The sequence below is a fragment of the Osmerus eperlanus genome, chromosome 8, assembly GCF_963692335.1.
Source record: "Osmerus eperlanus chromosome 8, fOsmEpe2.1, whole genome shotgun sequence".
NCBI lineage: Eukaryota > Metazoa > Chordata > Actinopteri > Osmeriformes > Osmeridae > Osmerus > Osmerus eperlanus.
Window position 1 is genome coordinate 20,434,347 of NC_085025.1, and position 26,221 is coordinate 20,460,567.

Sequence of the window (26,221 nt, forward strand, 5' to 3'; positions counted from 1 at the left end):
ATTTTGTTTCTACTGAAGAATGGTTCCTAGTTTGGCTTGCCTCCTCAGGAACAGGGGTCTGTCTGTAGGCCTGGATGGCTGCTTGTTGGACCTCCAGGGTGGCAGCGGGCTGGTTCACGCACTGGATCACAGCGGTCCTCAGGGCAGGACTGGCAGCTCCCATGGCAGCGGCCATGTTACCAATAACCTGGAAACAGAAGCAGGAAATGTTAGTCATATTCGATTTTTACCTTGTGTCAGGAGGAATAAAAACGTAATGTATTTTGTTGTATGAACTTCTCACCCTAAGGGTCATGAAAATATGTTCCTGGTCACCAGAGCAGTCCCCCAACTGGGCAGCCATAAACTCAGCAACAGCATGGATCTCAGGGGTCAACTTTCCTTCAGCCTTGTAGAACCTTGTATGGATAATAGGGAAAATATATTACATAAAAAAGGGCCATCAAGACAAAATGTTATTATTCTACCTTGGGTCACAAGCTAAGTAAGCATTCTCTCACCTCTTGACAGCATTGCTCAATGCATACATGATGGGCTTGCTCTGCTTGTACTGAGCCATAGCCAGCATGTCATTGACCAGTAGGGCAGAGGGGTTAGGCAACAGGCCCATGGTGAACACAGCAGCATCAACCTCAACAGCTGAGGTGTCAAAGGTCCTGAGGATTTGCATGAGGGCACTGCTACATTCTGGTGTGCCGCACTGGGCCAGAACCTGGTATGTCAGGGGACCGGAAATTTCTAGGGCCTCTGGAACAGCAGGGCTCAGGGTCTCTTGCTTCATTCCACGGACCATGCTCACAAGCTTCTGGAAGAGGTGGGCTCTATTCTCTCCGTTGTTGGACTGAGACAAAGTGGCCAGTTCTCTCAGGACGGCCAGTCCTGCATCCTTGTCCTGAACAACGCTCCTATCTTCAGCAGCCTCCATGGCCAGACCCTTGAGATTAGCCTCATCTGTAAATATAGAAAGATTGGACTGATAAATTGCTCCAGTTTCAAAAGCACATTTGCGTATTTTATATGGCTGTCAATCAGTTCCCAAATTAAACTCAGAAGACTCATACTGTTGTCGAAGATTCTCTCATTGTAGGCTGAAACCTCCAGCAGGGTCAAAGACTGCTTGCCAACGTTGGTAACTCCATATTGCCCCCTATGGGAATATATAAGATAGTAAAGAGTGCTGGATATCACTTATTTTCATGCATATCATGGAACATGGGGTTTGCTGAGGCTCACTTGTGAGAAAAAGGCACCAAGATGTGGTTTTCAGTGCAGGCACCAGAGGTCATGTGCTTGTTCTCATTATCAAACTTGTAGTTGCAGGTCTGAGAGCTCCTGATCAGCTGGGAAAGAGGGTAGTGCTGTAGGAGGAAACGTGTTTTTGTTGTGAATTATTTTGAAGGGGTGTAATTGTATTTCACAGTGGTGACAAAGGCCAAAGTCTCACCATGCCAGAGATGAGGGCCAGGGGGCTGGTGTGGTCCCTCTGTGGGATGAAGTTGTCACATCTTGACAGGTCCCTAGTGAGGGTAATGTCAGTGGCTATGTCCTCCCTTGCATTGACAGTATTGTCGGTCTTACACATGCCGTGGATGGTAGGCTAAAGTGGACAATGAAAACATAAAAAAGATTTCACATTTAATAATGTAACTTTTCATGCATATTTACCGTATGTTACATACATACATACAACCAACAACAATTGACATATTTAACTGAAAATATAATATACACATACAAGAAACTAGGTGTTAGATGAACATACCAGTCTCTTGTTCTTGTCTTCCTCCAGCAGGGGCACAGCAAGGGCAGAGACAATACCCCTCTTAATGTTCAGGATGGTCATGGGCTCATCCTCCTCAGGGTACAGTTTCACATCATACACTCCCTCAACCACAACCTTCAGAGGATGTCTTAACAAGGAGAATATAAAAAGCAATGATTCAAATTTAGCTCTTTAAAAATAAATATTAGAAGTGCTTTACAGAGGCAGCCTAACCTAAGTAAAACAGAATAGAAAAAAAGATACACACTTCTCCATGGCAGCTGCAAAGGCATCAGAGCCGGCAGCAGGTCCGAACACAGGGTTGCCCTCTGCATCTGTATCAACCACCTCACTTAGGCTACAGCCTGTTGTGCGAAGGATGTAACTGCAGCTCTGAGGAACTTCAATCTCAACCTACACACAGAGCTTAGTGTTACGGAAAATGCATACAACCACATTAGGGAGGTCATCATTGTTGATGAACAGAAGAAAAGCTGAGCGGTCTGAAATAGAACTTACTTTGCAGGAGCCTTTAGGTCCATTTCTGAGTTGGGAAGCTCCATTTATGGCATTCAGGGACTCGGCTTCATACTGGTATTCATACTTGTGGAAGGTCTTGTACCTTTGTGCCACTATAAATGAACATAAGTAATGAATTGATACTCTTGGCAATGTAGTCATAATTATTGTGCAATGGACTACAATGTGTTTATCAATCAATTTCATGTTTTCTGTTTCTATAAGAAGGCTTGTGGTTTGTTGGCAAGACACACAATAATGTTTAAGGACTATAAGGACTCACGCAAGCAGGATGCATGTTCTTCTTCTTGGGCATCTGTAAAGTTGGTCATGAATTTGCATGAAACAAGAAAAAACTAAAAGTAAGGAAATCACATTTATATACTTTAAATATGTGATGGACATACAGTCATACGTACATTTGTTTTATATGACTGATTTAGAAGATAATTGATAACTAGGTAATAATAACTGTAAAATGTCTTCTTCTGACATAAATAAAAAGATCTGCACCAGAAACATGTGTAAGGTTTTAGAGAAGAGTCTGAGATATACTTACAGGTTAAGGCAAGGGTGCTTAGAAGCAGAAAAAGGCAGAGCTTGGCGTCACCCATTATGGGTTTGTTGAAGCTCTCTCCTTTGGGATTGGCGAGTACTCAGACGAGACTAATTTCACAGCCGCAGCACAGGCCTTTTATACCTTTGGTATTCCATAGGAGGGGGTTGGGACGTACAAAAAGTACTGTCCCAGCTCCAAAGTCCATGCCATACGTCTGTGTGGAGGGACAAAGGCAACTAGTTTCATAAAGCTCTCCATGGATATGATAGCTAATATGCAGAATCAGTCTTTTTGCCTTGGCCAAGCAGGTGCTGTCATCGCATGCTGTATGTTCAAACCATAGAAAGAATATTCAGATATTCCATACACTTAAAGAGATATTTATTATTCCAAACGTGCTACACTTACAAATCCTTAAAATGAGTCGATGCAATCTGTAAGTATATCTCAGACTCCTCTATATGTACTTGACTTCTAAATATTAGATACATATTTTCCCAATGGAAAAACAAAGGCCATTGCTAAACTTCAGGACTATGGGGTTTCTGGGTGTGGTGGGTTCAGAGCTGAGGGTGAAGTCCAAAAAGCCTTTTATTGCAAAATGTTTGTGGCACATTTTCGTTACTAACTATAGTATTTTAAAACTGATTTGTTCCTTCTTTGCATAAAAAACGGACTCTTATTTTAAATGAGAAACATAACAGCAATCATTGGCAGACATGCAAGAACATCTAAGTTACTGTGTTCCAGTTTGCATTTAGCATGTGTTGATCGTTATCAGGCATGACTGTATCACTTGATGTACAGTACATGCCTGTGATCTAATGCTTGTTTGTCTTGAGTTTAAGGGTTGCTTTTTACTTACTTTGACTGAACTTTTAAAGTCTGCAGTCTTACATTTGAAATTATGTTTAAACTATTGACATCCTGGCATGAATATGCAACAAAAGGATCAATAATTGGACCACATTTTAATTTCAAAATGTTTCAGAAGTGAGCTACTAAAGTACTGAATAATTAATAATTATTAATAATTAATCTGTCACAAAAAACTTTTTACTGAGATACTATTCTATCTGACAGCTCTCATAAAAACACACTTTTTTATTTGTATTTGCATGGCATCTCTTTAGTATGAATGAATGAATCATAGATGGTGACAAAATAACCACTCTTCCAACAAAATGGTAATCTCTTGCTTTGGGGAGACAAAGTAGGGCAACTCAAACAGTATGTGAATTAGACATTAGATCCAACCACCATTTCTTATAATTAATTATGAACTTTAACTACAATTCAAGGACCAGTTACCATGGGGTGGGAATACGATTGTCATACATTATGCAGGCACATAATGCAGTAGACTTTTGACTACTCTAGAGAGAGATATGAGACAGATAGTTTGATTGGAATTCAATTTAATTAACAGTCAATTATCCGTATAAATTGTCATGAAAATATTTCGTACTGGTACCAATACTGTCACTTTTTAATGTGACCAACATCTAGCTTTTTTTTTTTACCACTAGATGGCAATAAGACAGCATGTTCTACATAAACAATTGTTATGGGGTTCTACCATGAGGTCTAATCTAGTTTATGATGCCTTTCTTCCCAAAGGTACAAAGTAATAAAGCATGTACAATGATGATGATAATCATCATGATAATGATGAAGATTATGAAAATAATACATACTGAAATAGACAGCATTTATATATTTTAAGTTTGTAATAATTTAGTAGCCTATTAATCAACTCAATTGAACATTTAGTCACATTCCGTATTCACTTTAAATGCATGCAAAGCACACAATGGCCTCCAATGTTTTTCCTAATCTTGGAACTAAAAGCATTGTAATACAATATCTATAGATACTTTAAGAACATCTTCCAAATTTTCTACTATTTGAAAGCATTCATGGTATCAAATTCATAGAACATTTGTTATATTGTTTGTTAAGAATGTTTTTCAATTCTGAAAGATAACAGATCATTTACATTTACATTTAGTCATTTAGCAGACGCTCTTATCCAGAGCGACTTACAGTAAGTACAGGGACATTCCCCCCGAGGCAAGTAGGGTGAAGTGCCTTGCCCAAGGACACAACGTCAGTCGCACGGCCTGGAATCTAACTGGCAACCTTCAGATTACTAGCCCGCTTCCCTAACCGCTCAGCCACCTGACTCCCTAGTCAGGCAAAATAGACATGGTAGTAGCTTTAGGGATGGGGCGACTTAAAAAAAAGTTACACTTTCTATTTGTGAGGAAAGATCTCTTCAACATAATGTATTTATGCAATACACAATAAGATGCACCTATAATGACTAGCTTTTGGTCCAGGGTGGCTTCAGCAGATATATATGAAGTTGATGAGGTACTACTTGATTTGAAGTCTGTGTCATTAGAAACATTCTGTGTACTATTATTATTATTTCCAGTGATAATGAGTGAATTGAACTTGAACTTTCTTGAGACAATAAAACAACTCGAGATCATGAGAACAAAACAATAGTCTAGTTTTTAAATAATTGCAGGAAATATCCCTCAGTGTAACAATGGCAGAAGAGCAGGCGATTATTGAACACAGCGTCACTTATCTCTCAGACTTCTCAGAACAAGATAAGGTTTCCAAACACGATACTAATATGTTTCAACAACACACGTGAGGTAGTCCAACTCAAACGTCAAGGAAGATGGTAGGTAGACAGATTCAGCTGACTCCGAAGTTTTGCAAAGGTGACCAAAAAATGTTATAACTCTGAAAAACACATAACGAATAAAACAGAAGGCACATGTTTGTGGCAGCACAGCTTCACTTCTCTCTGCCTGGAGCAAAACGCCAACTGACTATTTATGGTATTCCATTGACAACTAGATTGCTTCAGCCAGTACCATAGCACAAAGGAAATTTCACACATTAACCTTTTCATGTTCCTGTTAAATTTGCCTGAAAACGCCTAAACAGCATACCCAAAGTAAATTGGAAGCTGTTCTTGAACCATTTGGAGTACATGCATGTAAATGATCTCTTTTGAAAGCTGACACTCTGAAGTTATGTCCCCTGTTGTCAGGACCCCTGTCAGTCCTTCTAGTGTTGAGTAATAGAAGCTTGAACACAAGGAAAGTGAAAATTTCTATTTCCGCCTAGATTTTGTTTTGAAAACAGAGGCCTGAAGAGGCCTAGAGGTGGTAGGTATTATCTGGAAGACTAAATTGGACCACAGGTTGAAGCCTTACCCAATTCAAATCAAAAGTCAAACATAATACCACAATATATTCATATTTGACACATGTTTTTATAAGAGTACATCCAGGAATTTTCTAAAAGGGTCTTTTGGAGACTCCAAAATGACCCTTTGTAACCAAGGTCAAGGTCAAATAAAAAGGTATTATTTTTCATAATTGTTATCTCTGGCCCATCTCTGGTACTTAGAAATATCATATATAATAGCTAAATCCCTAATTAGTAATACTGAAACACAAAAACTGAAGCATGAACACATTGGAGTGCTTTATCTGATTCCAAGGATTGGCGCACAAAGAACACTGATTCTGTCAACCATATTGCGCAATCGACTGTTATTTTGAAGGCTCCACAGACGCATACAAATGAGGTATTGGCATTTTCAGCTAGCTGTCAGCTACAAGGCTAACGAGCTAATTTCAGAGCCAGTCGAAGCCAGTTCGAGAAATTTGTTTAGAACGAGTGTGGGGGGGGGGGGCGGGGGGGGGGCAGGACGCACAGACCTAGTTGGCTTTAGAGGGCTGTCAACGGGGCATGGAAGCTCCTATTGGGTCGAACAAGGTGTCAATCAAAAGGGGAGGGTTCAACGGACATTTTGAGACCTTCATTTTGTAAATACTCCGTTGATAAATCTGAGAAAATAACACTTTTATGTGAACAAGTTGTTTCTTCCGTCGGCTAACTTGCATAATGAAACAAAGGATAATGGCTATTCATGAACGTAAAACATTGTATTTGGACGAATTACTTTACATGGTTAGATACTTTGAACCCTTGGGACTTACGCAGATCAAGTTTTGATGGCATGATTTGCACACCTGGACCTATTTGAACAACTTAGGGTGAGTACAACTTTTTTCTTTGGCATTGTTGAAGGAATGTTCACCGGAAAAAGACGTTGACTTTGCTTGCTATTGCGACTTGATCTTGAATTGGTTTATTTCAATGGAAGCACAAGAATCGTAGCTTTCCAACGATGTATAACATGTGTAGCGTCTAAAAAATATATTTTTTAGAATTTAGTGCGTCGTAACTGAGGAAGGGGGAGGCAGCATTTTTGTCTCGCGGGCGAAACAGGAGCGTAAACAGGTTAATCATAACACAAGGAAGTCAAGTAACATTTTGGGACAAATTTACAAGCCTATTTAAATGGCTTTAGAAATGGTAAGCGGTCCAAACATATTACTTAGAATGCATCCAACAAGCAAAATAATAATTCCTACAAAAAGGAAACCATTCCACTTTGTTTGACCAGTGATGTCATTTAGTCATGTCATTCATGACATCACCAGGGTCATCCCAAACAAAAGTCCTGCATGGTGAGTCTGAACAAAGGAACAAATAATGGTGAGTATGAAGATTCAAACATTTAAACAATGTTCCATCCTGAAACATAATAATGGTATTCATGCTAACTTATGGCTGTGTGCGTGCTTTAACTGACTCGTGCATATTTGTAAACTGTAAAAAACACAAACAAACCCAGGACCGTACATGATGCAATGTTGTAACATCAAGAGTACATTATAGCCACATGAACACATATAGAAATGCTATGGCATACTGTACACAATGTGACTTAATTTGGGTTAAATGGTGCAATTCATGATTGGTTTGAACCAGGGGTGTAGACAGACATTCTTAACATTCGGGGCTTAAGGCCGATTTATACTTCTCCATTTTTACGGAGACGGACACAGGGAACGCCCTCTCCGACGAGGAACTCCCTCTCCGTGTCCTCTCTGAGCCCCTCGGAGAGCTCTACGTGCACCTCCTGATTTTCCTTACTATCCGTCCGTCCGTCATTTTACGGATACCCCTTGGCTGTGATTGGTCCGTATTAAGAACCGCCTGCGTCAGGGGCGGGGTTGCCGTGACCAACAACACAGAACAGAATCCTTTGACCGCCATTGCTGTAAGTTTACAATTAATATTTCAGCTAAACAGTACATGTAAATCAGCATCTGAATTAAAATGTGACGAGAAATGGGCAATGTAGTTGCTGAAAATGTGCTTATTTTATTGATGAAACGGCTAATTTGTAAATTTGCTCCGACATTTCGATAACCTAGCCAGCATCGCAGTGCAGCGCCACCTACTCTTCTGGCAGTGAAGTGTTTTCAGCACCCACAGCCTTCGGAGTACTATAAATTCAACCAATCTGTCTGACTCCGTCCGTCCGTCTGTCCGTAACGGAGTCGGAGAAGTATAATTCGGCCTTTAGCCCAAACCTGACATTGGACCTTGAGTATGTGTAATTTGACCTCAGCTAGGGACATAAACATAGAATGCAAGCATTCGCAGCGCGCAAGCCAAAAATATTGCATTAATTTGAGCACAAAATAGGCCTACTGTTTTATTTGCTTTATGTAGGCTAATATAAACATTACATTAGACTTATTGTTATGATGACTGTAGGTGCCTAATCCGATTATATCATTAATCAACAGGCAATTTCAAAAGTTTCTTTTGACAATTTACTCCTCTTTTTACTCCTTTTCTTGCATATTACAAAAAGTGTTGAAGAAGTCACTCAATATAATAAAAACATGTTTAGGATCACTAAATACTACTTGTTAATGTGATTTGCATCACGGTGCAGCCATACTTTTAGCGGGGATAGGGTGTCAATGGTCCCCTAATGATTGCTAGATGGCACATCTTGCACACTGCCAAAGCAAGGTTGGAAACTGGAAGTGGCCTTCGTCAATCTGTCATTGATTTCCGTGTTGAAATAGTCTGTGACTATTTCATAACGATTGACAACAATCGTTGTCTAGCCCTTCAATCATTCACCTAAATTGTATCTATTATTAAAAAAATCACACGTTGAGGGTTAGACTGCAGTTCTATAAATGTATGGCCCGACATAATCAACATTCTATTGTCAGCTGACAATGATCATGTTGTTGTCCCGAATCAAACAAATAAACACACAGGGACATCATAAACATTCAATGGTCTGATAGATACAGTTATCCTGGTAAAACATTTATTGTTCATCATTTATTGTCAGGGCACGGTCCAAGTAGACCTATCTGTGTTAGACTCTGTTGCACCACTGAAAACCAAAAAGAAGTGCACAAGCAGAACCTCCCCATGGCTGAGAAATAAAAATGTTAGTGAAACGAAAAGAAAATGCCGTGCAGCAGAGAGAAAATGGAGGAAAACAAAGATCACTATCCACTACAATATCTACAAAGATACACTAACCACCTATAACAAAACCATCCGTCTAGCAAGGAGAGAATATTTCTCCAACATTATTACAGAAAATGCCTGAAATTCCAGAGTTCTTTTCTCCACCATTGACCAGCTGCTAAACACTGTCCCTGCCCCACCTCCATCCTCAGCAGTTAAATGTGAAGAGCTTGCTTTGTTCTTCAAGAACAAAATAACTTTGATCAGAGCGAGTATTATTAATAGTGGGGTCGAAACTGACATCAGTAGATTCTGCAACATAACCATGAGCACATTTACCTGTATCACACTTAGTGAACTTTCCAAAATTGTCAGCGAATCTAACTCCACAACCTCAGATATTGATCCTATACCCACAACATTCTTTAAGCGAGTGTTTGATAGTGTCTCAGGTCCGGTGCTAGAGATTATAAACACATCCCTTAGAACTGGCGTCTTCCCAGATGCCTTCAAAACAGCTGTTGTAAAGCCCCTATTAAAGAAACCCAAATTGGATAACAGTCTACTTGCAAATTACAGACCAATATCAAACCTTCCATTTATTAGTAAAGTACTGGAAAAGATAGTTTTAGTCCAATTAAATTATTTTCTTGAAGAAAATAACATCCTGGAAGTCTCGCAGTCAGGTTTCAGGAAATATCACAGTACTGAAACTGCTCTCACCAAAATAATTAGCGACCTCAGACTAAACTCTGATGCAAATAAAGTCTCTATCCTTATCCTGTTAGATCTCAGTGCAGCATTTGATACAATTGATCACGACATCCTAATCAATAGACTGGAAAAGCTTATTGGGTTCACGGATAGTGTATTGAACTGGCTAAAATCATATATCACAGGAAGGAAGTTTTATGTTAGTTTAGGTGACCATAGGTCCAAGAAACATGAGAACTGCTACGGGGTTGCTCAAGGAAGCTGCTTAGGTCCATTACTTTTTTCTCTTTATATGTTACCACTCGGCGACATAATCAGAGAACATAACATAGATTTCCATAGCTATGCGGATGACAACTATATATATCCACTGAACCCAACGATGCAACGGCCATCAATTCCATTACCAACTGCCTGTTGGCAATAAACAAATGGATGAATGATAACTTTATTAAATTAAATGAAGACAAAACCGAAGTCCTACTATGTGGCCCCAAATCCAAAAGAGAGATGCTTATTAAGAATCTTGGAGGCTTAACCCCCTGTCTTAAACCAGAGGTGACGAGTCTCGGTGTAATCCTGGACTCAGATTTGAATTTCAACTCTCACATTAATAAAGTGACCAAAACAGCTTTCTTTCACCTGAGGAATATAGCAAAGGTACGACCATTCATAAACCAAAATGATGCAGAGAAGTTAATTCATGCTTTTATATCCAGCCGGCTGGACTACTGTAACGCACTTTTCACTGGTCTTCCCAAGAAAACCACTGAAAGACTACAGCTCATTCAAAATTCTGCAGCTAGATTATTAACCAAAACTAAAAGGAGAGAACACATTAGTCCTGTCCTAGCTACTTTACACTGGCTCCCTTCAGAATTGACTTTAAGGTCCTTTTCCTCACATACAAAGCTCTACACGGACAAGGACCTAGCTACATTGCTAACTCCTTTATAAACTACACACCAGCTAGAACACTGCGATCATCAAATGCAGGCCTATTAGAGGTCACCAGAATCAGTCATAAGAAGATTGGTGATTCGGCCTTTGTCAATTACGCCCCAAAACTATGGAACAAATTACCCATAAATATTAGGGAAGCAAACACTCTAGACATTTTTAAAAGACATCTTAAAACCTACCTTTTTACCGAAGCATTTAAGTAATTTTATCTCAAAAGGGTTTTCCTACTTTTTAAAGTTGTTTTCTCTCTTGAACAGAGATGTTATTGGGATTTTTATTTTTGTTTGAATTGTTTATCACTTGTATTATTGTTTTTATTGATTTTATTGATTTTATGTAAAGCACCTTGAACTACAATTCTTGTATGAAATGTGCTATATAAATAAAGACTTACTTACTATTGCAAATATGAGAGGCAAGTGTAACTTGTTGGAAAATTCTCTAATTTCTTCAGAAATTCCTCCTTTTATTTATTACTGTAACATTAGGAATGTGGATCTCGGGTTACGCATTAATCAAGCCTATCTATAACAACTAGAAGGACAGATAACAGTTAACATTGGCCGCGTTTCCCAGATTCGTTAAGAAGCTCTTAGCGCTAAGAAGCTCTTAACGAATCTGGAAAACGCAGCCATTGTCATAACAGAAGCAAACTCTACCCCTATTTGCCAACTCCATTCAATAGACTATCTTTCTAGCGCAGTTCCCTAAGTCGATCAGCCTTTAATAGCTGTAATGCTTCATATGTAGACTGTGTTCGTCTGTATAAAGTGCAATATCCCATCCCCCCTCCTAATCACCAAGTGAATCGGAAGATTTGGTCTTAAGTCAAGTACCCTTAAATATAATGTTTCACTATAGGTTTCACTTTCAGGCTATTAACACTACGTGTTACAACAACACAACGTTGAGCACGTTACCTACTTATAGCGCCGTTAGGGGTCAAATTCACCCGTGAGTCTACAGACAGGGACGTTGTGACTGACATGTAATGATCGCTAGATGGCGCTTGTTGCACAAAACAGAGAGTGATGTAATTTGTTTGGAAATTCAAGGCTATAGGCTTACTTAATTGTAACCGGTTGATGCTTAGCCTATTCAATTTAACAACTTTTTTTTTTTACAATTTAACAAGTCGCACATATAAAACTAAAGTTACATTTGATAAACCAAGGAAGCACCCTTTCTATTACAACTAGCCTGACAGATACATTTTGTTCCTTTGACATCTATGGACTAAATTGAATGAATAGGCTAATCTTGGGTATTGCATTGTGCACAGGATTTCTTTTTTTTTGCTGGTAACCCGAGAATGTATCTTTCAGGCTGTTTGAAAGATGCGACCCCCCCTAATGATCGATCGCATAGTGAATCAGTGCATTTGGTCTCAACAGTTCCTTTCAACGGTGTCTAGCTTACTTAAATCCAGTTACCCAACATTCCATTCTGATTGGCCTACTTACAGCTAAAGAATACATTTCTTAGCTTATTGTTACATTCACATTCTCTTTGTACAGAATATGCATTCGTTGTAGCCAGATGTAAGATAATTTACTCATTTATATATATATATATATATATATATATATATATACTCTCGATATTTCAGAAAAGCTATTGTAAAATATGTCATTGAGTGGACTGCTATAATTTTAGGCAGGAATTAGAAAAGGAGGACTTTGAGAAGGAGGAAGTTGTGTGCAAGTGGAGACAAAGTGTGCCCGGCTGAATCGAGTCACGGAGCCCTGTAGTCTGTCCGCGTTTCTAATTATTATAAGCCTTCAGGAACGATCGGTTATGCTATGTGAATCCAATGATCATAACAGCCCCCGCCCATGCCATCATCTCCTTTTATTAGGCCTACCTTATTTTATTCATAAATAGATAAGCCTTGCATTTGCAAAATAGTTGCAAACTATCAAAGTCATATTCGTTTCGCTCATGTGTGAATATGAAAACTGCATTTATTATGTTTATCCGCAGTACAAAATACATTTGCATTTTACGATTACAATTATTGTTCTCGCTATGTCTTGACATAAGAATTGCGCTTAACAGTCAACACACAATCACCCATGTGAAGCTAATGCAGTTCATAGCAGTGTTGTAGTACTCGAGACTGGTCTTGGTCTCGAGACCACATTTTGAAGGTCTCGGTCTTGTCTCGGAATCGACCGCATTTTTACTCTGTCTTGTCCTGGTCTCGGACAAAGAGGACTCTGGATTTAATTTCAAGACCAGTCAAGACCCCAACTGCGGGAATATCACTAAATTGCCTGTGCATTGTTTAATTTATTTGTTAATATTGTTACTGTTATTGGATGTAAAACGTCACGCTTCAAATGCAACCATTAACTCATTTCTAATTTGAAATCACCCCAAAGTGAATGAGGAAGGTTGGCGAAACAGTGGCTGTCTGAAGATGTTGGCCAAATCAGCTATAATTTTATTTGGTTACCTGAACCACAAAGAGTTTACAATAACGTCCAAAAGAAAACACACAGTTTGTGTAAAATATGCAAAGAGACGCTCACTGAGACGGCTGGCACTAGGCCTACATCAAACTTTTACCGGCATTTAGAAAGAAAACATTAAAAAAGGTAAGTTAGGCGTAAGTGACGCTAGCAAAGCTAGCTACCTAACGCTTGCAATGTGCCTCTGTACCAAAACTCTTCAGAAATCTCTTCCCACATTACACAATGAGATTTAGCTAGTATTAGATATGTAACAACGGGCGACAGGCGTTAGTTTCAGTTGCTTGCCAGATTTTGTTTGTGATAACGAGCCAGGCCACATAAAGCAATGTAGCTAATGATGAGTATAAAGTTATGTTAAATCAACTTTTACTCATGTCAGCTGCATACATCTCCCGACTTCTTAATGCTAAGTTAAACGCTACGGTAGCCTACCGCGCTCCTTCACTTGGGTGAGAGAGAGATGTGAAAGCAGAGGCCGAGTACTACTGCGCCTCTAAGAAAAATAAGAAAAAAACATAGGCTGTTTTGCCTGGCCATAGGCACACGGCACTAGTGCTAATTTGAGTTCAAATACAGTTACAGATCAAATCTAACTTTTACCTAGTCAAACCCTACTGCTTGTGTATTTTGAGTGGTCTGGTCTTGACTCTGTCTCGCCCTGCCTTGGTCTTGACTCGGTCTCGACCCCTCAAAGTCTTGGTCTTGTCTCGTTCTCGATACACTCTGGTCTTTGTCATGATTTGGTCTCGGTGGTCTTGACCACAACAGTGGTTCATAGAATTCACAAAAAATGTTAACATCATTTTGCACATAATTTTAGACTATATAGGCCTATAAACTGTACATATTTTGCTAGACATATTTTATTTGGGCTATATAGGCCTAACCTTTGTCTAAATGACAGACTTGTGCAAGGGAACCATTGTGACATCTGCTGATAGAAAGGCGAATTGCAGCCTTGAAAGGCAGGGGAGAAGTAAAATAGCCTTAAATTAGCTTTTCCCGGTGTGATTTAGAAATGTTTCATATACTGGGTGATAAAACACACATCTAGGAAAAGTCGAGAAAGCAGGGTCCTGGAATTTGATCAAGTGTGAAGATACAAAAACAAAAATTCTTCATTGGGCCCAAATTACCCCTCTCGGTGCTTCTAGTGTTAAGGTGTGATATCCCATCCCCCTTATAATGATTGATTGCATAGTGAATCAATGGATTCGGTCCCTCAAGTTCCCTTCAACGTAGTCTACTCAAGTCAAGTTAACGTCAACATTCCGAGTATTCCAATGCTTACACAGCTCTTTCACCACCTCAGGAATAGGCCTCCTTTAGCTTTATAAGATGTTGTAGAATACTCATTTATTGTAACTCACTTGACTCATTTATACTGCCCTGCAAAAGCTAACCGCAGTAACTATGCAAACAGTGAAACAGAGATAAATGACAGAGAAAAATGATATTTGACTATGCAGCCAAATGTATTGTTGGTAGATTAGTGGTAGTCAGGGCTGGACTGGCCATCTGGCATTTGCCCGGTGGGCCGACGCATTTTTGGGCCGAATCGCCGATATAATTTATTGGATTTTTTTTTTCTTTTCCCGTAAAGAATTGACAGCGGCCCTTTGGTAAAACATTTTTTGGTCGGGCCGGCCCATAGAGAACCGACAGCGGCCCATTGGTTAATTTTCTTTATTGGCACTGGCCTGACCCAATCAAATCCAGGAACCCCCTTCCCATGAATCATAATATCGCCTCCTGCAGGCCTTGAGACACGAGCTGTTGGCTAATTCGTATGCTTGTTTAGCATCGTGAAATTTTAGCATCGCTAAAATGGAGAAACGACCTCCAAAGCGCAAGGGAGGCGCAGAAAAGTTAAAGGAGAAAAAGATAAAAAATCTACAGGTGAATGCCACAAAATGTGCAAAAATTTCAAACATGTTTGGGGGGGCTTTAGCTGCTTCAACATCAGCATTACCTGTAGAGGAAGGAGGAGAGGTGGCTGTCTCAGAGAGGCCGAAACATAGACTACTGACAGAGTCAGGGAAGAAGCCGAGGAGGAGCAGAGTGACCATGACAGGGCCATGGGAGCGAGTGAGGAAAAGATGGAAAAAGAGTAGTTGACGATGTGGTAAGGAGTAGGCAAATTAACAGGGACTCAGAAAGGGAGGGAGGCTGTGTGTGTGTTTCTCTATTGTATTTAGCAGACACTTTTGTCCAAAGCAACAAAATATGAATCATACAATAATTTAAATGAGCAGTAAACAGTTTTAAAAGTTGCTAAGCCAATATTAAGCAAAATAGTAATAATCACAATACAATATCAACTAGAGAGGGTACAATTTCTGGGGAAATTGTAGGGTGTGCTTGCTTGCGTCGGTTGCACAGGGGTCCGTTTTTTAATGAAATTTTTACAACTGATATATCTGTATATTTTATATAAAAATGCATACTTATTATTTATAAAGATTACATAGGTTTAAAAGCATTTTTTTTGTGCTGCTCATTTACAACTGAAAATACGAGTGAAGTGTAGAATTAAATATGATGTCTTCTCATTTCCCCTGCAAGAGGCAGCCTCATAGCTGAATCAAAACAAAAAAAATTGGCAGACCGGTGTAAAAAAGGACCTCATATCTATGACTTAAACGTCCATGTAAGTTTTCCCTTCTCGTGATATTTTCAGGCATTTAGCCTACTCATATTGCATTCATTCATTAATAAAGAACCCCATTTGAAGATTATTCTACGACGTTACCGGCAGTAGAAGATGGAATCGCGATTCAAACAGTACCATCTGCTAACTGAAAATATGCCCCCAAAAACGTAAATAAGCTTGACATTTATTTAGTGGAAAATAGCTCATTCATAAAAATCTCACTGGTAGCAATCATTGTCAGTAACAACGCAAAATGCGATATAGCCCTGTGTGGAGAAGCTGCCCCGGTAAATTCTACTACTACAGTACAGTACTAGACTACTGCTGTGTTCGTCTTGGTAGCGATTGCGTTGGTTGAATTGGATTTAACGTTCCGTTGTACGGTTTAGGCTGAAATTAATTATTTTCATGAACAGATTGACAAAGTTTAGGCTGTGGCAATGAAGTTCAGGTTAGTAGTCAGATAGTTTCACCTATTGAAAGACTTTTGATTTAACGTAGTGACGTTAGTAACGTCGGTGACTGTGGCTAGCAAATTAGCCACCGTTAGCTTCACTTTTCGCCACAAAAACTTAACTTAAGCCCAAACCATGCAACGGAGCGTAAATTCCAATAGAAGCAACGCAATCACTACCAAGACGAACCTTTTGACACCGCCGTTGTGTATGTAGGCCAAATATTGACTGAGTTTTAGGGGGGCGAAAATAAATAATAACTAGAAACGGCTGTTCCTGCGAAACAGCAGTGAGAATGCTGAAAACCTGAATGGGGATAGCTGACCATGCTAAAAAAGCTGAAAATAGTGAAAATTTAGTAGAAAGTTATAAGCTGAAGCTTCAAAGCAACCGAAAGGTATTTTTGAAAGGGACTGGAGCAGCATTCCAACAATGATTTGAAAGGATTTACCATTACTTTTAAAGGGAGAATAATTTGCACAAAAACCTTAATATTTTAAAAAGTATAAAAGTGAGAAATTAGAAAATACCCGCAAGCTGAAATGAATTTCAAAAATGTGTGAGTCACACAAAAGAGGCAGTGTGGAAGCTGAACTGCATCATCTTAACAAAGCTAAGAGCTAAAATAGCCTACAATGTGGGAGAAGCTGAAAGATGAACTGTTAAACAGAAGAAGTAGGCTAGCTAGTCGTAACAAGAATATTATCGTTTTAACAGATTAAATTATAGTTGGGATAGTATTAGCAGTAGCAGATGTAGCCTATGCGTTTACTCGGCTTTCTTAGTTGGATTCAATGTGTTGATGGAATGAAACATACAGCAGTAGGGCCGATACAGGAAGACACAGCGACACTTTGTTGCAGAAGGATGATGGTGCAAGTTTTGTCCGTGGAGCATACAACGATTAATAAAAAAGAATCATGTAGACGTGTTTATTGAGTAATCGCATAACTAATTACACATGTAAACGGAGTAATCGTATTATTGGCATAAACCGACAATTGCTAGTAATCGTGTTTCTCATGGTCAAGTGGTGCGTGTCTGTCGTTACGGTGATGGTGCAGCTATGATTGCTAATGCGCTGAGGGCAGAGAATAAGAGAAATGTAGCTAGAATCCACACCTCAAACAAGATAACCTAGACGCAAAACTGTACGTCCAATCCAAAATATAAGGATATTTTCCGAGACCCAAGACTCTGCCGAAACCAGAGATATTCTTTATATGTCTGTGCAGTCAGAAATACGACTCTACCTGCAGTTTCAAAAACGTGTTCCTTTTGCTTTCCTGGTGCTTGTTTGTTTGGTTGCCACGGTGATGGCGCAGCTGTGATAGCTAACGAGCTAGGCAGAGAGAAAAACGAACATTTACCTAGCATCCACACCTCAAACAAGTTGACCTAGACGCAAAACTATACGTCCAATCCAAAATATAAGGATATTTTCCGAGACCCAAGACTCTGCCGAAACCAGAGATATTCTTTATATGTCTGTGCAGTCAGAAATACGACTCTACCTGCAGTTTCAAAAACGTGTTCCTTTTGCTTTCCTGGTGCTTGTTTGTTTGGTTGCCACGGTGATGGCGCAGCTGTGATAGCTAACGAGCTAGGCAGAGAGAAAAACGAACATTTACCTAGCATCCACACCTCAAACAAGTTGACCTAGACGCAAAACTATACGTCCAATCCAAAATATAAGGATATTTTCCGAGACCCAAGACTCTGCCGAAACCAGAGATGTCCTTTATATGTCTGTGCGGTCAGAAATACGACTCTATCGGCAGTTTCAAAATCTTGTTCCTTCTTGCTTTCTCTGACTGATTTTACTCACCTCTCCATTGAAGTTAGTGAGAGAATTTGAAAGGCTGCTCTCGCTTCAAGGCTCATAGCTGAAAATCTGTAAATGTGAGCTCTTTAGTAGTTACATTGGCTGAAAGAGGACAATTTTTCCTACATTTTAAGGTATAACTTGTTTCTGTAAGTTAAACTATATGAACGTTAGAGGAATTTGTTTGACAAATTAGTTGAATATCAGAAAAAGAGCTCATTCATAAAAATCAAGAAGGAGCAAACATTTTAATGTATTTCAAACTGTCATAATTCAAAATTGGCTGAACATTTGAAAAAGCTGAATCATTTGGGAATAGCTGAATGTCTTGTGAACATTTTAAAGGTTGAATGGTGTCTCTAGCTGAAAGTAAGCTGAAGTAGTTACGTTTGAAAGAGGAGGAAGCTTTTTAATGATTTGAAAGGATTTACCATTACTTTTAATGGGAGAATAATTTGCACAAAAACCTTAATGTCTTAAAAAGTATAAAAGTGAGAAATACCAAAAGTCATAGCCATCATCTCCTGAAGGAGCTGAACGTTTTGATACAAAAGTTGTAGGAATCGGTTAAAGTATGCAGAACGAGTTAAAGGCCAAAAAACGGCGGAAGAACTGAGAAGTTGAAAAGCAATAGTGAGAATGCTTAACAGCATTCTCACAATAAATATATATGTGAGAGAACAAAGGTTGTGCTCTCGCCGAAGGCTTGAGCACACCCAATAACTAGAAAAGGCTGTTCCTGCGAAACAGCAGTGAGAATGCTGAAAACCTGAATGGGGATAGCTGACCATGCTAAAAACGCTGAAAATAGTGAAAATTTAGTAGAAAGTTATAAGCTGAAGCTTCAAAGCAACCGAAGGTATTTTTGAAAGGAGCTGTAGCAGCATTCCAACAATGATTTGAAAGGATTTACCATTACTTTTAGGCTAAAATAGCCTACAATGCGGGAGAAGCTGAAAGCTGAACTGTTAAACAGAAGAAGTAGGCTAGCTAGTCGTAACAAGAATATTATCGTTTTAACAGCTGAAATTATAGTTGGGATAGTAATAGCAGTAGCAGATGTAGCCTATGCGTTTACTCGGCTTTCTTAGTAGGATTCAATGTGTTGATGGAATGAAACATACAGCAGTAGAGCCGATACAGGAAGACACGGCGACACTTTGTTGCAGAAGGATGATGGTGCAAGTTTTGTCCGTGGAGCATACAACGATTAATAAAAAAGAATCATGTAGACGCGTTTATTGAGTAATCGCATAACTAATTACACATGTAAACGGAGTAATCGTATTATTGGCATAAACCGACAATTGCTAGTAATCGGGTTTCTCATGGTCAAGTAAATGTACCAATCACCTGTGTGAGAGACTGAGTGGTGCGTGTCTGTCGTTACGGTGATGGTGCAGCTATGATTGCTAACGCGATGAGGGCAGAGAATAAGAGAAATGTAGCTAGAATCCACACCTCAAACAAGATAACCTAGACGCAAAACTGTACGTCCAATCCAAAATATAAGGATATTTTCCGAGACCCAAGACTCTGCCGAAACCAGAGATATTCTCTATATGTCTGTGCAGTCAGAAATACGACTCTACCTGCAGTTTCAAAAACGTGTTCCTTCTGCTTTCCTGGTGCGTGTTTGTTTGGTTGCCACGGCGATGGAGCAGCTGTGATCGCTAACGAGCTAGGCAGAGAGAAAAACTAATGTAGCTAGAATCCACACCTCAAACAAGTTAACATAGACGCAAAACTATACGTCCAATCCAAAATATAAGGATATTTTCCGAGACCCAAGACTCTGCCGAAACCAGAGATGTCCTTTATATGTCTGTGCGGTCAGAAATACGACTCTACCGGCAGTTTCAAAATCTTGTTTCTTTCGCTTTCTCTGACGAATTTTACCCACCTCTCCATTGAAGTTAGTGAGAGTGAAAGGCTGCTCTCGCTTCAAGGCTCATAGCTGAAAATCTGTAAATGTGAGCTCTTTAGTAGTTACATTGGCTGAAAGAGGACAATTTTTCCTACATTTTAAGGTATAACTTGTTTCTGTAAGTTAAACTATATGAACGTTAGAGGAATTTGTTTGACAATTTAGTTGAATATCAGAAAAAGAGCAGCCAGCTGGCTGCTCATTCATAAAAATCAAGAAGGAGCAAACATTTTAATGTATTTCAAACTGTCATAATTCAAAATTGGCTGAATATTTGAAAAAGCTGAATCATTTGGGAATAGCTGAATGTCTTGTGAACATTTTAAAGGTTGAATGGTGTCTCTAGCTGAAAGTATGCTGAAGTAGTTACGTTTGAAAGAGGAGGAAGCTTTTTAATGATTTGAAAGGATTTACCATTACTTTTAATGGGAGAATAATTTGCACAAAAACCTTAATGTCTTAAAAAGTATAAAAGTGAGAAATACCAAAAGTCATAGCCAACTACGAAATACGACTCTACCTGCAGTTTCGACATCCGAAGCTGCCCTCCACTCTAAGCGTTTCAGTCTGCAGTCTAGGGTTTCACGTAAACACCCATGTAAATCTCAGAAACGGCTTGAAAAAGTCATGAAACATAATCAGTGATATTGAAAAAAGTTGAATAGATATCAAAAAGCTGAATTATTTAAAAATAGTTTAGGGTTTTGTCAACATTTTAAAGTTTAAATGGTGGCTCTAGCTGAAAGATTGAGGAAGAAGAAGGATTTGGAAGTTGAAGAAGTTTAAAGAAGTTTGAGAGGATTTGAAAGAAAACTCCATTGGAAACCCATGTTAAAAATATTATGAATATTTATTTATATTAATTCAACCATAAGAGGTACAAAGCTGAAAAGTCATAGCACCCATGGCCTGAAACTGCTGAATTTTTTGATAGCTGAACGGTTTTAATAGCTGAAGATTTGAAGGTGCTGAAAGGTGCCACGGAAGAAATAGAAGATAAATAATAATAAGTTGAATAAAGATTCAAAGAACAATACTTGGAATGCTGAAGCAGCATTCCAACAATAATAATAAGTTGAATAAAGATTCAAAGAACAATACTTGGAATGCTGCTTCAGCATTCCAACAAAAATAAGTTGAATAAAGATTCAAAGAATACTTGGAATGCTGAAGCAGCATTCCAACAATAATAAAGAGAAACAGGAAAACAATAGTGAGAATGCTTAACAGCATTCTCACAATAATAATATATATGTGAGAGAACAAAGGTTGTGCCCTTGCAGAAGGCAAAGCACACCCAATTAACTGACAAGTTAGCTATATGACTTCTCAAAGACGCACAATCTCAACTGCGGTTTGAAGTGCGTATCCATGCTATTCTCCGACATGCACTCTAACAATCACGTAGACGTCCTAAAATTTTGTACATCCCTATTTCTGATACCATGGCAGCAGAAATGTAGTCGTGGCGGGCCGCCACGGCAAAATAAACATAGGAAACACTGTAACGTGCAAGGTCCCATCCTCTATTTGACAACCATATCCATCCATGTTGACAAAAAGCAGCTACCTTATTGGTGTAGAAGGATCACGTGTCGAAACGTGCCACCAAAATCCTATTACGCTCTGAAGAAACTAGTTCTGCATAAAACATAGACGCATCGACAATCGACTGGAATTTCAGCGACAAACTTTTTTTTGGTAGCTTAGCAGGACTCGTTCTTTTTTGTGAGCTAAAGATTGTGTAGATGCCAGACTGTGGAGCGGGTTGAAACGATAACAGGGTTCACCTTACGGCCTAAAAGGAGTTGTATTTCTGACCGCACAGACACATAAAGGATATCTATGGTTTCGGCAGAGTCTTGGAATGAAATATATGTAAATATGTAGGCAATGTAGAACAGCGGACAGATTCGATATTTGATCTTTTGTTAGTTATGGCCATTCTAGTGACGCTACTGTCATCATGGCTGCTAATAGAACGGCGAAACCAGGTCACATACAGTCTAATAACTATCATTCATTACCTAGCTACAAACAAATGCTTCGTAACTGAAGAGTATTTACTTTTTGTTGGCGATATTGACAACAGGGGTTAAGGAACTTGTCTTTAATCAAAAGATGGTCTCCGTTTTCAATTTGAAGCAGTAGATCTAGCTTATGTAGGACATTTTCCATTGCATCCTCTCTCTAGCTTCACGCCTTCGGTTATTATTCAAGCCTACGGTGTTAATACAGTCTGTAAAAATACCACTTTGACACACTTGCAAGAAATGATCCGCTGGTTAGATGTAGCATGATCTTATTATTTAAGTATAAAAAAACTCACCAGGGACAACGACAACATTGGCAACCCTGCACTATGAATTATTATTTTTGTATTTTTTTTGTCCATGAAATGTTGAATTGTAGATTAAATGCTGAATAAGGTCAGAAGAATATAGCGCCCATGTAACTAATGTCAGTAGCTAGGCTAGTTTATATGCATAAAGTAGCCTATAACGTTAGTGCTATGGTACGATATTTACTTCTAACTGTAGTTTTCATTGTTTATTTTTCCATTTTCATTTTATAGATTAGATGAGAAAAAGGGAATTGGCACAGGTAGCACATACGTGAATCGGAAGCAAGCCAGGGTGTTTATTAAGCACATAGCTGCAGCTGAGAGGAAGACCCTTCAGTCAAAGATAGCAGCAGCGAAATTCCTCTCCATTATGTCTGACGGGTCTACTGACACTGCCGTGATGGAACAGGAAATGCTGTATACGCGCTTGTGCAACCGAGGCAAGGTGGAGGTCCACTTTGTAGGGATACAGGATGTGGAGAAAGCAGACGGTGAGAACATCGCTCAGGCAATAGACAACATGATGAGGGAGGTCAGCGGAGAAGAGTGGCAGGCCAAGTTGGTGGCATGTGCAACTGATGGTGCGTCGGTGATGACAGGGACACGTAAAGGAGTAGTGAGCAGGCTGAGAGGAAGTAACATGCACGTCCTGGGTATTCACTGTATGGCACACCGCCTGGAACTAGCTTTCAAGGATGCCATTAAGAGCTGCTCTATGGCAAAACAGATTGAAGATGTGCTGTCAGGGCTGCATACATTCTATTGTAAAAGCGCTCTCAACAGGGCAAACCTAAAGCACAGCTTCGAGATTCTGGGCCAGAATCCCCTTGTACCAACTAGGGTTGGAGGCACCAGATGGGTATCTCACCTCTTCAGGGCCATTGACCATTTTTTGAGGGGTTACCAGGGACTTACCCAGCACCTAGACCAGGTAGGCTAAATAACAGTGTAGAGAACTCGAATGTTAAGTTAAAAGGTTAGGTCCGTTTACTGTCAGGAATTTGTTCAGTGTAATTTAATAAATCGAACTAACTTATAAAACACTTATATAAAAATGTTACATTGACTAATTACTTTTCTTTATTGCTTTGACAGATTTTGTATAAAGATTCAGTCACCAGATGCTGAAGGGTTGAATGCAGTGCAGAAGAGCAAAGCACGCCACTACTTCCAAACCTGCCGGGATCCAGCATTTTTCCTGTTTTGCAACTTCATGCATGATTGCCTGACTCACCTCAGCAGCCTCTCTCTGACTCTTCAAACCTCAGCTATCACAGTGGCTTAAGTACACAGCTGCCTGACAGCCACCCAACAGTGCTCACAAAATACAAAACCAGGTGAGTGTCAGAGAACTGAAAAGTTGTGTTTATGTGTTTGCTGCTTAGCTGAATATCTTAAATAAACTTACTAATGTAAATGTACCACAGACCTGGCCAGGCCCAAGCTGAAAGCCTGTATGAAGGAGCACGAGAATGATGACAGCGTCCTAAACCATGTCATGAAGGCCAAGTTTGAGCTGCTCGACAAACTCTGCCAGAGTCTGCAAAGTCGCTTCACCGACATGACCAAAGGGATTCTCCAAGCTACAAAGTTAGTGAATCTGAACAGTTGGCCTGACACAGATCGCTCTAAAGGTATGTATGTGGTTTAGGTTCATGCATAACATTTCATCTACAAAGTCATGAAAGCATGTAACTCAATGTTGTTTCATTATGTCTCTTTTTCAGAATTTGGTGAATCAGAAGTGGAGGAATTAACTACACACTTCCAGAGCATCCTGACATCCTCGGGGGTCGCTGTTGAGCTCATCCCAGATCAGTAGACCATACTCAAGACCAGACTGTATGAGACGGGAGAGAGTCTCCACATGAAGACTCTGGCCAGAAATCAATAGGTCTTTGCAACCACAGTGCCCCGACATCCTCAGCCTGGTTGACCTCATTCTTACCGTACCAGCCTCTACTGCAGACTGTGAAAGAGGCTTCAATCAAATGAAGTTAGTGAAAAATGACTGGAGGTCCCGTCTTACATCAAGAAGCCTCTGTGACCTACTGACTGTCCAGCTATCCAGTCCCTCTATTGAGAATTATGACCCCACCCCTGCTATCCAGCTCTGGCATCAGGCTAGCATCCGACCTAGAAGGCCAGAGTTCATGGAGGGGAAGAAGAACGCTCAGGAAAGCACCTCTGAAACTTTAGAATTGGATTCTGATGAGCAAGAGTAAACTGTACTGGTAGTGGGGAGGATGGGTGGAGGAATGTTAGTTTGTTGTTTTATCTGCCCTACTCATTTAATGAAAGGTATATCAGTTTGTGGTTTGTGTATGTATGAAAGAGAAAGTGTCTGTTTCATTGAGACTTGAGATTAAATAAACTACTTAAGTATTGTAGATCTTGTAGTATTTTGAAATCCACCAGCCACAGTGGCCGGTGGACAAAAAATTTAATTTCCATCCCTGGTGTGTACGTGAAAGCCTAGAGTGCAGACTGAAACGCTTAGAGTGGAGGGGAGATTCAACATTTCTAGTTTGCCAGCATTGCCACAATTTTTGCTCTTCATGCTTCATTTTTGGATCAATAGATAGCTAATTTTGTGCTGGTCGTAGACAGTTGTCTGTTGAATCCAACAGACGTACACATTTGTTCAGAGCCCCACGAAAGCAAGACAAAGTCCAACTCTCGCCCCATAGAGACCAATGCAAATCTGGTGACAAAATCGTCAGAGAAAGCAAAAAGCACAAGATTTTGAAACTGCCGGTAGAGTCGTATTTCTGACCGCACAGAAATATAAAGGACATCTCTGGTTTCGGCAGAGTCTTGGGTCTTGGAAAATATCCTTATTTTTTGGATTGGACGTATAGTTTTGCGTCTAGGTTAACTTGTTTGAGGTGTGGATTCTAGCTACATTTCTGTTCTTCTCTGCCCTCAGCGCGTTAGCAATCATAGCTGCACCATCACCGTGGCAACGACAGACACGCACCACTCAGTCTCACGCAGGTGATTGGTATTAGCTGATTAGTGGAGTCACAAGACAGAGTTTGATAGTATTTCAACCTAATACAATTTACAAGAGGTGACTCTGCAGGTGCTGCTAATATCTCTTTTACTACTATTGCTAATGGAACTGTTTTATTCTACTACGCCACTGAGTGCGTTTACTTGACCATGAGAAACCCGATTATTATCAATTGTCGGTTTATGCCAATTATACGTTTACTCCATTTACATGTGTAATTAGTTATGCGATTACTCAATAAACGCGTCTACATGATTCTTTTTTATTAATCGTTGTATGCTCCACGGACAAAACTTGCACCATCATCCTTCTGCAACAGTGTCGCCGTGTCTTCCTGTATCGGCCCTACTGCTGTATGTTTCATTCCATCAACACATTGAATCCAACTAAGAAAGCCGAGTAAACGCACTCAATGGTAGGCAACATCTGCTACTGTTATTACTATCCCAACTATAATTTCAGCTGTTAAAACGATAATATTCTTGTTACGACTAGCTAGCCTACTTCTTCTTCTGTTTAACAGTTCAGCTTTCAGCTTCTCCCGCATTGTAGGCTATTTAAGCTCTTAGCTTTGTTAAGATGATGCAGTTCAGCTTCCACACTGCCTCTTTTGTGTGACT

The 26,221-nt window shown here is 39.6% G+C and overlaps 1 protein-coding gene across 3 annotated transcripts in view; it reads right to left on the reverse strand.

Annotated features, from left to right (window-relative positions):
* Positions 1-26,221, reverse strand: part of LOC134025432 (apolipoprotein B-100-like) — a 75,832-nt gene that overhangs the window by 12,562 nt on the left and 37,049 nt on the right. The window contains exons 4-14 of one of the 3 annotated variants that reach the window (XM_062468453.1): positions 2,841-2,880; positions 2,565-2,597; positions 2,282-2,394; positions 2,031-2,176; positions 1,763-1,910; positions 1,445-1,597; positions 1,234-1,358; positions 1,062-1,147; positions 501-951; positions 284-398; positions 41-187 (exon numbers count right to left, since the gene is read on the reverse strand). The exons of 1 other annotated variant lie outside the window; for it this stretch is intronic. In XM_062468453.1, coding sequence (XP_062324437.1) covers positions 41-187; positions 284-398; positions 501-951; positions 1,062-1,147; positions 1,234-1,358; positions 1,445-1,597; positions 1,763-1,910; positions 2,031-2,176; positions 2,282-2,394; positions 2,565-2,597; positions 2,841-2,880 — 1,557 coding nt within the window. The remainder of the gene's footprint in view (positions 1-40; positions 188-283; positions 399-500; positions 952-1,061; positions 1,148-1,233; positions 1,359-1,444; positions 1,598-1,762; positions 1,911-2,030; positions 2,177-2,281; positions 2,395-2,564; positions 2,598-2,840; positions 2,881-26,221) is intronic. One more of the 3 variants, XM_062468454.1, reaches the window with a different exon arrangement.